A 13,292-nucleotide genomic window follows, 5' to 3' on the forward strand; every position below is an offset into this window, starting at 1 on the left:
GACACAGAAATACAGAAATAAATAAATGTGGAAATGTAGAAATGCATAAATAAATAAATGAATACATGTAGAAATACAGAAATAAATAAATAAATGTAGAAATGCATAAATAAATGTACAAATACAGAAATAGCCTTTATTTATTTATTTATGGATGCATGCATGCATGCTTGCAGCTTACATCATTTTTTGTCCTCCACAGAGAAGCCTATCTTGGCAGTGTCCGGTTTCCCCATACTCTACAATACTACCCGTTACATTGGTGCCGTGACTTGGATCACTGGCTAAATCACAGCTTGGCCGCCAGTGGTCGCTGAGGAGTCAGAGGAGGCCAAAGGGGGTGAGTGTAGCAGAGCTGAAGTGATTAGCTCGTGTGAGTCCTGCGTATAGCCTTACCGTACGCTAACACCGGGAGCGGCGAGGGCGTCAAAGTGACCGGAGGTCATTCATTTTCTATGTGAGCCAGCGTCTCTTGGCGGCGAGCAGCGGCATGACCGTTGGTGGCACGTCTTGGGCGGTGTGGGCGTCAGAATAAAGTTGAAGTCTGGGCAACTTTATGGTAATGAGCTATGACACGGTTCGGCGGGAACCAATCGGAATAGAAGTGCTCCGCTCTAGAGAATTCTAAAGAACACAACGGTGTAAACTTTTGTTCCCACCAAACATTAGTTTCCAAGCACAATGGAGGAGAGGTTTATTTAATTAATGTAGGCAACACACAAATTAACGTTAATGTTAACTAAAGACCAAGGCTAGTAAATGTGTCCTATAAACTGCATGTTGAAATTTGACTTAGCATTTAGCATCAATACAAAAGTCACACCAACATGTAATTATAATTGTTTGTTTCTTTCCTTCATTGATCGATTTCTTACCGTAACATTTAAAAGATTACATGAGGTTAACTGCACTACTTGTGGTCAGTCGGCACAAAGATACCGGTCGACACGTTTGTTTGCTTTAAGGCAAACAACTTGTAGCCGCCTATTTCATCTACGTCAGAGCGTCCACTTCTTCGACAGCGTTGTCGGCAGGGCGGCCAGAGTGAATATTGACGCTCTCGCCACTCCCGGTGTGAACGTACAGTTAGGGAGCGGGTAGCAGGTAGCCGAGCAGTTGCAGCGGCTACGTCACTCCTCGAGACCTGCTTAAGTAGCGTTGCCGAGAGACTAAAGGCAATTTGCCTTTAGTTCAACCAGCAACGACGCTGGCTTTAAGGGGTTAGCAACAAGCAGCAAAAACCTCGGTTCGAAACTTGCTCGCTCGCAGACCCACGTAACATCTAATACACAACGCAGCAAGATACCACCCGTTACATCTGCGTTTATAAATTTGTGTTCCCTTTAGAGCTTTTTAAACATCTCTCCAAATATGTAAAGTTGCTATATAGTATTTCATATCTCATTCTTATCGAACTGGAATAGAATCAAATCAGATTGAAGCGAATCGTTAGCTTGTGAATCAGAATCGAATCGAATCGGGGCATCTGTGCCAATACCCAGTCCTACTAATAAGAGTGTAGCCTATCTAGCAACAAGCCATAACGTACTTGATGTAGCTAGCCTGAGTTAGGCTTGTTAAAGTTAGCTAGCTAGCTAACAGCAGCATGAACAGAAACGTTAAGGTCCGGTTACTTACCCCTGAATTTCCTTGCCTCTTCTTCGTTAATTTGTATTCCAGCTTCAGTTATTTTTTTAATTAGTTCATCCGTGCACAAGCTCGACAAAGCAGGAAAACTAATGCAATGGGGGATGAACCCGGAACACTGACTCCTGCTGGTCTTTCGAAGTAATGACATGATGTTGACAGCCTCTTGGTATTTGAATAGAACAACCATATCATGATCCTGCAACATTTTTAAAACAATTCAATTATCATTTGCATAATAACAATGCAACGTAAAGACTAGCTGAAATCACTGAAATGCACACCCAGCTAACTTATTAATGAAGCTCATAAGGTTATCCCCAGGCCACACAGACCAAGAATTGAATGGAAATTTACCAGTAGCCTATTTTATTTCAATAAACCCAAATCTCTATTTAAATCAAGATTTTGTGATCACTGATTTGCTGCATCTTACACTTTTGCCTGTACCTTACACTTCTTAAAAGTACAACCATGTACCGTTTTCTGTCAGCAGTGATTTTGTACCTTTAAAATTAAACAAAGGTTCAGAGTTATCACCTGAAGGACCATTTCCCTACCTTACAGCAGTGTTTCCAAACTTTTTTTTCTGGGGACCCACTTTTTAAAAATGACAAACCATCGCGACCCAATTCACAATAGGCCTTATCTATAAATCGTGAGAAGAGTAGATCTGTGCTTAAATGAACGTTCTTGACAATTTTTACTGCCATTTCTGCATCACCTTAAATTATCTTGAATAGGTAGACCAGCCATTTCGAAGACATATACGTCTGATAAATCACAACTTCGTTTTATGCATGTGTTATTGAAACATATACACATTTTAAATATTTTATATATGAGACCAAATAAATGTATTTGCGCGGAGTTAACAGGCTATCTCATTTTTTTCTATTTCCTCTCATCAGTAAAACAATATACACATTTTAAATACTTTATAAATTAGACAAAATAAGTACATTTAGGCGGAGTTAACATGTTCTTGTTTTTTTTCTTCTCATCAGTAAAAGAAACAGAATGTACGCTAGCGCTTCATACTAGATTCAATGTTATAAGTACAATTATCAGAACAAAATGAACATTCAAAAACATGCTTCTTGTTGAATTTTTTTTTTTAATGCTCGTGCCTATTAGAACAAGTAGGCTTGTATTTAAGTGCAGCTGTTGTTATCAAACAGTCAATCAATCAATTCGAACAGTCAACAATCAATTCGTTAACCACATCAGGTCTATTCCACGTCAAATCTCATCAGGCAAATGCTGACTGAAAACTATGAGAGGCTTAATCACGCTAATGAAAACATAACGAACCATGCAACGTAACACGCGCTACATAGCATAAAAAAGAGTTACGTGCGAAAGGGTTAAGCATGTAACAAAATATAATATAAAATATTGATTTATAAAATATAACAAAAAAGTAAATACAAAACACTTTTCAACTATAGTTCTGTTTCAAGTTCACTCTCCTCCATGTTTGTTTGTTTTGCCTTCATGCAAATTTTCTGCCTGCATCCGTGCCATGTGGAAGAACGCAAAGCGTCTTCCAAATGACGAAAAATATTGCCGTAAAGGAGTAAAGGAGAGAGCGTAATATGAAACGATAGACGTTTTTCTATCGTCACACGATATATATCGTCATATCGCACAGCCATGCTGTGTTTAGGGATTATGCTGCAAACACACAGAGTGAGTTTATTTTGTTGTAAACTTCCAATGAACTAACACAGAGTTACTTGAAGTTGAGTTGCCACAAAATGACCTGCTAAATGGTGTCTAGAAGACTAGAAGAGGGAAAACTCTTGTTCTCACATTTATGTAACTGTATCATAATGAGAATCCTCAGGACCAATAAATGGCAGTTTGCATTTTTTGTTGAATTACTGCAGGTATACGTGTCGCAGAGTGCACTGTGATATAATTTAAGTTCAACAGCCACTCTTACTTGCCAACTGTTATACAGAGGATTTTTGTAAGCTGGCTGAACCTGACAGGCACTGCAAGTTAGCGTCAGGTCAGGCCAGGCTTAAATGATTATATTCTCAGTTTCAGACTGGATTATTTTGGAGCAAAATATTTTACTATACAGTCTATGCTCAGGGAAATGTTCAGCTTGTGTTGCAGTCCCTTGCGAGATCTTGATCTTTCTGAGAGGGTGTGATACTAAATGAACACAAGAGGGCGTGAGGGACAATAGCTGACACAATGTTAGGTGGGCAAATTAAACGTACAATTTAATGGACAAATGTTGTAAATACCTCAACAGGAAAATCTGTAATATGTAAAGACTTTGACCTAGAGGTGCCCTTGCACAGAGCATAATGCACAAGACGCTTGTGCTGAATTACAACAATATAAAGACTGCATATGCTTAGCTGATTTGAAATTACTTTGTGGTTCTGTGACCAATTCTTTTATAATGCAAGTTTCATACAACCCCCAAAATGCATTTTGCACAGAATGCAAACATGCCTCCATATTCATTCTGGAAACTGGAGGCTACAGAAATAATAATGTACCCTTAACCTGGAATTGCCTCAGTAAATACCCACCAGAATAAATGGATAAAACATAAAATCATAACCTATGTAAGTTGCTCTGGATATGAGTGTCTGCTAATGACAATAATGGAGTGCAATTTGTCAGAGGTGCTTCAGCTACTTCATCCAAGCTGAAGTCCAGCATGGCTATGTCATGGAGTGGCACTCTGTTGAAGAACCAGCAAATTTAAAATCAGGCTTCAGAAACCACAAGGTCTTGAATTCAGGTTGGATTTCACTGGTGCAATACCACCCTCTCAATGCAGTTTGAAGCTTGAATCAGTTGTTTATTGTTAACAGTGGCTCCTAGTGACTAAAATGTGCATTTTCTTTTATTTTGTATTGCAATTCATTGTAATTCTATAATTGGTCAATTGAGGTGGTGTGACTCAAAGGTCAGAGTTTAGCCAGGAAGTTTAACTAGTTTTACTGCTCCATGTGCATCGGCAAACTGTGTTCTGATTTCCTACTCTGTTCGTGCCTTGGAGTGGCCTTGCTTGTAAATTTTGTTAGTTTGTGATTACTGTGTGCAAATATATGTCTTGTTAATTAACAAATTACTCAAAACATACAGCAATGAGCTAAATGTTTTTACTGTTTTATTGAACAGTAAAAACAAATGGAAAAAATACATTATGCTAAGCTACATGTAGCTCAAGTTCATGTTTGCTAGACTAATTTTACTGTCACATTGCATACCATCTTGGCCTTTATGCTCTCCAGGATGTAAATTGATTCACACATCTCTTTATTTGCAGTATTACAAAAATTTCAAAGCAAGAGAAAGACTGAGTAAACTGTTGTGGAAATTTTCCGATTAAGTGTGCCCCATGTGGAGGTTGTGGGCATTGCCACTTTCACCCCACCAGAGAAAAGCAGAGCTTGACGTGGTACGATTAAGCTTGTTACTTGGTGGAGATAAATTATTGCCAGCAAACATTATAAGCATTGCCAATAGATGTTAGTTTTTTATTTTAACTGCAGTTATTGATATATTAACTGCTTAGGGTATTGAATATAGAGCCATTTACTCTATTAATTAACAACCTAACGCTAGCCTTAAATAAATAATAATGTATTCTATTATACTTTGTATGCCTGTGAGCAGAAACTAGAAAGAAGGGTCAAGAGAGTACAGGAGACTGCGGGAGGGGTATGCAGCTGTGAGATACCTGTATGCCAAGTAAGGGCCTGTTTGTGGGGGCTTGTTAATGAGAGTTTGACACTGTCCGAGCGCTGCTCGGAGGATGGACCCTTAGTTAAGATAAGAGTTGGACTCTAAAAAAGGGGGGTCACAAACAGGGGATTCTTTATGGAGTATAGCCAAGGCAGAGCAGGTCAAGAAAGGACAGTTATTTTTTATAGATTAGATATGCGCAGTCTTGGAAATAATAGTGTACAGCCAAGGCGGGGTAATTATTTTTAATTAGACAGGTGTGATCTTGGAAAAATAGTGTACAGAATGTGAGTTATGAAACTGAAGGAGGGGGTCTGAGTCTAAGCTCCAGGAGAAGCTAAGAGAATAAGCATAAAAAGGGAGATGCATTTGGGGATTGGGCTGACTGCTTGGGGGGGCTGCTTGCCGGACTGCTTGCCTTACTGCTTTGGGGAACTGCTTAGGGGACTGCTTTGGGGGACTGCTTTGGGGTTATGACTGATGACGCTACTGCTCCGCACGGACCAGCCCGGTTTACTGTATGTGATTTTGAACCATGTACAATAAACCTTTTGCATCAGACTTTGAGGAATATTTTGTATTAATTTTTGGAGATGTGCATTAGCAGATAACGGCGGGGAGTGGTGAGGTCACCACAAAACTCCATCTGAATTTCTCTCAGGTCTGTTAGCTATCTGTTGATTTATGTAGATGTTATATGCACTGGGGACAGGATACTGATGAAATGAAAAGCAGAAACTGTGACAATTGCAACTGATCTTCAGAATGGATGTTAATGAACTGTGGGACAAATACTTGCACAAATGCTTCCCTTTTCCTATAAGAAAAACTAAAGCAACCTATACAGACAAATATGTAAAATAAAATATGGACTATAGACAATTCCAGTTGTTTTGAAATAACCATTTTTAGGCCTAAAAAGGGGACTGGGCATTTTGGGAGGAATGCTGGGTTTTCTGATGCCACCAACAGAGTACACTGGGACATGCATTGGCAAAACTTCCTGCGTATTCTCAAACCAACAGAGCAAACTATCCCCACCACTACAAATCAGACAGTTGATACATTACCCCAATTCCCCCAAAACTGGATTTTACTCCTAGATGTCTTCACAGTCTGAAATAGTTGGAAGACACTTTTGTAGGTTAAGATGATCATTCCAGAAATATTCATACTTTACCACGGTGGAATGAATGTATGCCAGGATCTACATTAAAATATGGCCTCACAAAGCACAGACTGCAAACCATTACAAGTTTGATGAGCAGGAATGAAGACTTTATTTAAAAGCAGCAATCGAGCAAATGAATATTTTACAGTCTGAAATACATCTCCAATTTTATATCTGAATAATGAACACATGAGTCCTTTGACTTCCCAACACGGGAATATACAGTAAATACAGCTCATTCGATGGAACTTAAACAAAATGTTGTCCTTATGAGGGTAGACCTAACGATGCCATAGCATCCCTGTGCATTTCAACTTCCCTCTCAAAATACAGGCGTTAAAATACGCTTGTACCACAACCTGACTATGGGGAAAAAAAGAAAAAAAATTTGCCTTCATATCAGTATATTAAGCGTCTGACAGTAATAATCTTCCATCTTTACTATTTACAGTCTCATTGGGGGCAGGTGACTAAATATTACAGAAATTTCCTCGTAACAGACTCATAATTCATATCCATCCTGGAGAAATCCTCTTTCAAGGTCAGAATGACTACATATTTGGAAAGTGCAAATCGGAAGATAATTTCCTTGCAAATATAATATTGCACTATGGTCCTAGAAAACGCACAATACAAGGTGTAACTGATTTAGCTCACATCTGCTATTTAAGCATTTATGGACAGTCATTTACTGGGAGAACTGTGGGCATGATTTGGGGGCTAGGGGGAGGGGGGGCAGTATTACGAGTCTTGGAGTTTGCGTTCTAGCTCTGTAAACACGCGTGTATTGACTTCGTCCAATTCATCTTCCACCTGTGAAAACAAACAAAATGAAAGACTCCATTAACTGTGGCCACCTGTCTGTGTCTGGCTATGTCAAGACACACTCCTGACCTAAATGCATCAGGATGGTCCAGGCAACTGCATGATTTCAAAGATTTCCTTGTTTTGGAGGTTATTTATACAGGAGTGACAATAACATCCTTTGTGCTGATGAAAATGGGCAGCCCCAATGGGTTGAAACACTGCCCATTTGACTTATTGTACTTTTATAAAAGCTTTCATGAAATTTCGTGAGCACCCTGAACTTTGAGATCCCCCTCCTGTTAACAGCCTCACAGGAGAAATGGAGCTGCATTTTGTGTTTAGTGTCTACCACAGAAGTGCTCCTGATACATTTCCTCAAGTTATAATGGAAGAGCACTGTGGTGAGCGTCCTTGCCCAACATGGCCACTGTGTGTCACCCAGGCAGGCCCTCACCTGCTCCACGTCGTCCACCTCAGGGATATAGAACTGCAGCATGTTCTGGATACCATTGCGCAGCGTGACGGTGGAGCTAGGGCAGCCTGTGCACGAGCCCACCAGCTTCAGCTTCACCGTGCCATCCTCAAAGCCCTTAAAGATGACATCGCCACCATCCTCCTGCACCGTGGGCCTGGCCAAAGTGGGGATGATAGGTGTGATGATAGGTGTGGTTGGAGACACAGCCAGTATCGTGGGATGCGCGTTTTGTTCACACAAAACCCATCTCCCGCAGATAGCACACTTTTATAGTATCTATGAGGAGCCTCCTGAACAGAGTTTAGATCAATTCCTTTTAGATTATCTCATAAATCTTCACAGAAAATGATGGCCAATCCTCAGTTCATGAACTGAAATTCAGTTTATTCCCTGAATTCTTCGAGCTGAAATGGAACTGACCCCAACTCTGGTCCTGAAGACCATTTTAGTACCACATGCTATGCTAGAATTCATCTACATGATGTACCTGGAGCCCATTCCTGTACTTTTTTTTATAACCATGAGTTACAACTTCACAACTTTACATAGTGGTATTGATTCCCTTTAACTAGGCAAGTGACTCTTATGAGTGATGAAATCTTCCTAATGTTAGAAATAAGTATGCAACACTACAGGAAAAAGCAGCTTTAAAAAATGGATCCAACATGCATTGGAATAACAAAAATAGCAATGTGAAAGGAGCTGTCCATGCTGCATGGAGAACACCTTTTCACATCTCCCTTAACTGGCACCTCATCTTAGCAATACCTTATCCGTGTGTCCAGAAGCTCCTTGATCATGGACACAACTTCATCATCATCCTCCTCCGAGAGCCCTGGGAAAGTAGTAGGGTCAAATAGGTCCAGATGTTTGAAAAAAGCATAGGACAAACCCATGCACCACACCAGTGATTGGTTAAAGAGCCTCACCTGCTATTCAGGCTTGAGAAATACAGGTGTGTGGCTGCAGACCAGGAGGCTAACTTTCTTGGCAGGCTGGTCTCTGTTACTTTTAAAGTTACCTTACAAAGTAATTTTCTCCTTCTGTTCAGTTTTGTTAGACGTGTGGGCCAGCTTCTCCACACAGTCTCTTACATATCACACAGGTTTCTGTCATTACTACATAAGCACATATTAGCACACCTTTTCTGGGTTTTACACCAAAAATGTGGTTGTTTTGTGTCAGGAACAAATCCCCCTTTACACGCAAGTCTTTATCATTAGTACGGTATAATATCTAACTAATGGTGAGGTTGTCCTATATCTTGTCCTGGGATTGCATTAAGTGCACTGTGTTCCGTGCTTGTATCTGCGGTCACTCTAAGTCCTAATCTCTATAATGCAGGGTCACCTGACTGCCAGGACCAACCAACAGCTTCATGCTTACCACTCTCTGTATGAGTCTCTCCTGTAGTTATAGCTTCCCCGCTCTCGAAGAACTTAGCGATGGCCTCGGTTACATGACCTTTAATGTCCATCCATTCCACATCGTCATCCCTCTGTGAAGAACAGCAACTTAATGCACTACACATTTAATATCCTGTAGACGTGCAAGAAACTGAACAGCAACATAACTGTAGACCTCCTTATTCCCTTCTCTGTGGAACAAGAAATAAAAACTGCAAATGTCGCTTTCAACATTTTGTCATCTGCCATGTAAAATGTCACCTATTTAAGTTCACCGATTCACCGTCCTGCAATTGCTTTTTTTACTGGAATGGAGCGGGGTATAATTATTTTCAGCATGTGACATGGGTTTACCACTCCAGAGAGAATTACTCAACCATGGAGCTCAAGGACCATGATCCACTTTCTTCAGTCAAGAATGTAATAATCCACTTCAACTACTGTATTGATTGAGGTGGTTGAAATTCCTTCCGCAGCTCAGTTTGCTGTTTGAAGAGAGCTGGAGAACCTGATGGATTGTGGGTGTCCATGGTAGGATCCAAACAGCCCTCCTTTAATAACTGAAACAGGTACCTTTGTCACTGTGATGAAGTCAGGGCCAAAGAAGACACTCTTAACTCCTTCCACTTGAAAGAGGTCCCTGGTGAAATTGAGTAAATAAAATATATATATATATATAAATGTCACTTTCAACACCATTACACCTCAAGCATGACTTTAGCTAGCCCAGTACAAGTATGTAATTGTATCTGGTTAAAATGCCAAATATAAAATGCAAATTTTCTTTTACATGGATTTGTAATCTGTCAAGCTACCTTATTTGTAGGACCCTACCAAATTCTATGACTGTGAAAAATGCATCACTGACAAATAACTGGACATGAAATCAAGCACCTTCGATGAGATACACATTTCTGGACCAAATTAGACTAATTGCTTGATGTAGATTGCCTCATGTAGATGGCAGAAAACTTTGTTGTATTTGCTGTAATTTCTCTTTGGACCACAAGCCAAAGGCAAAATGTCATTTAGAGAGCTAAACCCACAGATGTAAAACAGGGGCCTGCACAGAATACGCATGGCAGGGAGTCAGGGACACATCCCAAAGAAGCAGAAAACTCTTGCCATTATTTTTAAAAAGTCAACCAAAAGTGCAGACAGCTGTTGTTCGGCAATCATGGAGCTAGTCAAGGCAGTTGCCAGTACCCCAACGTACTCCATTAAAACTATCATTCCAAACCTAGGATTACCTTCAACGCAATGTGAAAAAACACTGGTTCTCTACCAACTCCCAGTAAACTCCATCAGGGCCATATTCCAAAGGTAACTGAGGCTCACTTTGAAGAGGTAAAAACTCGTGCAAGCCATTTCAGTTATTTCTAACGAGTCCCGGTAATTATTCATTTTGCACCCGCCACCTGACAAGCCGAAAGATAATCAGACAGGAACTATTACAGAAATGTTTGCCGACTGTTTGTCTAGATGTTGTAAATTAATTAAGCCACTGGTTCCCGAACGATAATTCAAACGCTATCTAAAATATGGCACAGATCTAAAATGAGTGCTTTTATCAGTGACAATGCAGCTTACACGTCGAAGGCGTTCAAATCATTTCTCAAAGGACTCCTGCCATACGCACTACACATAATTTCCACATTCCAATTAACAACACACTGCTACAAAAGCTGACTCCTAAAAGTTCTCAAATTTTAGGAACCCGTGAAGGAAGGAATCCTGTCCCTGGCTAAAATAGCTTGGAACTGTGTGTCAGTACCAACGAACTGTCGATACCGAGAAGGCTGTGCCTGAGCGTAGATATGTTGCTGTCGTTTACGGTTATTACTAATATAAAAAGGTGTTTACAGCACAGAAACGACCTGTACAACCATTAAGGTTAGTGGGGCGGAGTCATTAATAAAATTCCTGACTAGTATAGGTTAAAATTTTAAATAGATTATTGGTAACGCTTTGACATTTGGCCTTTCGTGGTTTACGTGAAATGCAGCATTTTAAAAAAAACAATGGGGTTCGTTAAATTCACCAAAATCTATACTGTGTTTGGTAGAGCCATATTTATTTGTAATGTATAAACTACTAAAACCTCTTGATTTTAAGTAAAAACTGAGGAAGTGTTTTGTTAAATTGATTGATTTTGAAAGCATGCAGCATGCAGCAGTGTAAACGACGTGCGACGTGCTAACCTGGCTAAAGGTGAGAATTCGGCAGCGCTCGGATTAGGGAAATCTAATGTTCCAGTTCCCAAAACCGGCTTGCCTGGGAGAAACTTCAGACTCCTTGGATTTGGTGTATCCTGAGTCTGAATGAATAGGCATCGCGCTGAAACACACAAAATTATTACTATAAACACAGTTCTTTCCATAAAGCAATAATAACAACCTCATAATGAACAGCAAACATCCAGTAGCCCCATATTTACAGAGGCTATACCACCAACTCTAACATCTCAACACAGAACCACACTTAACATAATATGATCCGTTTTACAATATAATTTACGAATATTCTAAATCAATGCACATTAGAAATGCCTAATACTACTTGGTTTATGGATCCAAAACAGTCAGACAAAACACAAAACTGACGGTGCCTTTAACAACTCCTCACCTGAAAATCGACTCACTGCTGCCTGACACAATAACTGTGGTTTTGCGCTGCTCTGGCGATAATATGACGAGCTGTGCCGATTTTTCCCCCTGCTTGGAAGCCTAAAATAGAGATTCAGTTTACATTATGTCGTATTAAGTATTAGCTACCTACCAAGTTAAATACTGTAACAAGTACACCAAAAAGATGCTAGCAACAGACAGTCCGGTGCCCTTATCTAATTAGTTGGCTAGCTATCTAAGTTGCTAGTTATCAATCCAGTAGATGAATATTGTAGAAACTTGGTTGTTACAGTAGCGATCATTAATAATAAGCAATAAGCAAGTATAGTTCACCGTGACCCAAACACCTGGCAATCTGCATTACAGCTAACGTTAGGAGGCGAAGTAATTTTCCAGTGCAGTCCCCTTCATGCGTATCTTTCTAGCACATTCCACATTGACACATTTTGCAGGTATAAGATTAGTTAGCTACCAAGATACCACACCAAGTTTAGTTGTCGGAGTGGTATTACAGATTTAGCAAACAAGCTAGTTGGTAGTAGTTAGGTTACTTAGTTACGTTACTTAGCTTGCTAGATGGGGAGTTGCCAATGAAGAACGTTAGCTATTCAAAGCGGCCTTAGAATGACCTCAGGGCACTAAATCCGCAAGCCACAGTACAATCCAAAAATAATATTCTACAAACATAAAATAAGATAGTAAAGCCGTGATGATACAGTTGCGAAAAGTGAGAACACTAACCTGGCAGACACTGGTGACCGTGACCGCAAAAGCTGCAGCAGGCTCCATCTTCTGATCGCCGCCATTTCCTTTGTTTTTAAATTCAGGACCTATTCTATTGCAGTCATTTTATATCCTGTTGGGAAAAAACGAGATTTGTCAATAAAGCGTACGACTTACGCCACCAAAAAGACGCACGATGAATACAATATTTCTATTGGGTTAAATAAACATGCAATGTGGAATATAAATACGGCATCTGACAGGGCAGCTCTCCCGTGATTTCCACCGATTTCCCGGAATACCGCCTGCCGTCAGTCATCAACTAATCCAAGTGGTGGTTGTGCTAAGCCTTTGACTTTATGTAGAAAAAGGCATACAGATAGAAATCGTATGCAAGGGTGTTATTGTGCGGTGTCGTATGTGCTTTCTTCCATTTTACTTTATTCGTATTTGTCCACCTTAACGGCATATCCCACCCTAATGTGACAGAACAAAACTGAAAGACCACTTTCATTCAGATGTTAAAATGTGAAAACACAGAGGACAAGTTACATGACTGAGGTGCTGCAACTCTCGGTCATGTAGCGCGCTTCCTGCTTGCAGAGCGTAGTAAAGTTGGTTTTAGATTGGGATATTCGCTGGATATTCGGTTTTCCCTCACCTATATCCTGAAGACGGCACTTCTTAAAAAGACCAAACCGGAATTATCTGTTTCA

At 40.1% G+C, this 13,292-nt stretch overlaps 1 protein-coding gene across 1 annotated transcript; it reads right to left on the reverse strand.

Moving 5' to 3' along the window:
• Window positions 1-6,637: 6,637 nt before the first annotated feature.
• Window positions 6,638-12,919, reverse strand: zgc:110319 (uncharacterized protein LOC796111 homolog). Its single transcript, XM_036546357.1, has 9 exons — window positions 12,838-12,919; window positions 12,595-12,709; window positions 11,852-11,952; window positions 11,428-11,563; window positions 9,800-9,866; window positions 9,207-9,318; window positions 8,589-8,655; window positions 7,800-7,974; window positions 6,638-7,351 (listed from the first exon to the last, which is right to left on the reverse strand). The coding sequence occupies exons 2-9, from the start codon at window positions 12,657-12,659 to the stop codon at window positions 7,280-7,282; spliced, it is 795 nt and encodes a 264-aa protein (XP_036402250.1). The 5' UTR covers window positions 12,660-12,709; window positions 12,838-12,919; the 3' UTR covers window positions 6,638-7,279.
• Window positions 12,920-13,292: the final 373 nt, after the last annotated feature.

The sequence above is a fragment of the Megalops cyprinoides genome, chromosome 15 (genome assembly GCF_013368585.1).
Source record: "Megalops cyprinoides isolate fMegCyp1 chromosome 15, fMegCyp1.pri, whole genome shotgun sequence".
Taxonomy (NCBI): domain Eukaryota; kingdom Metazoa; phylum Chordata; class Actinopteri; order Elopiformes; family Megalopidae; genus Megalops; species Megalops cyprinoides.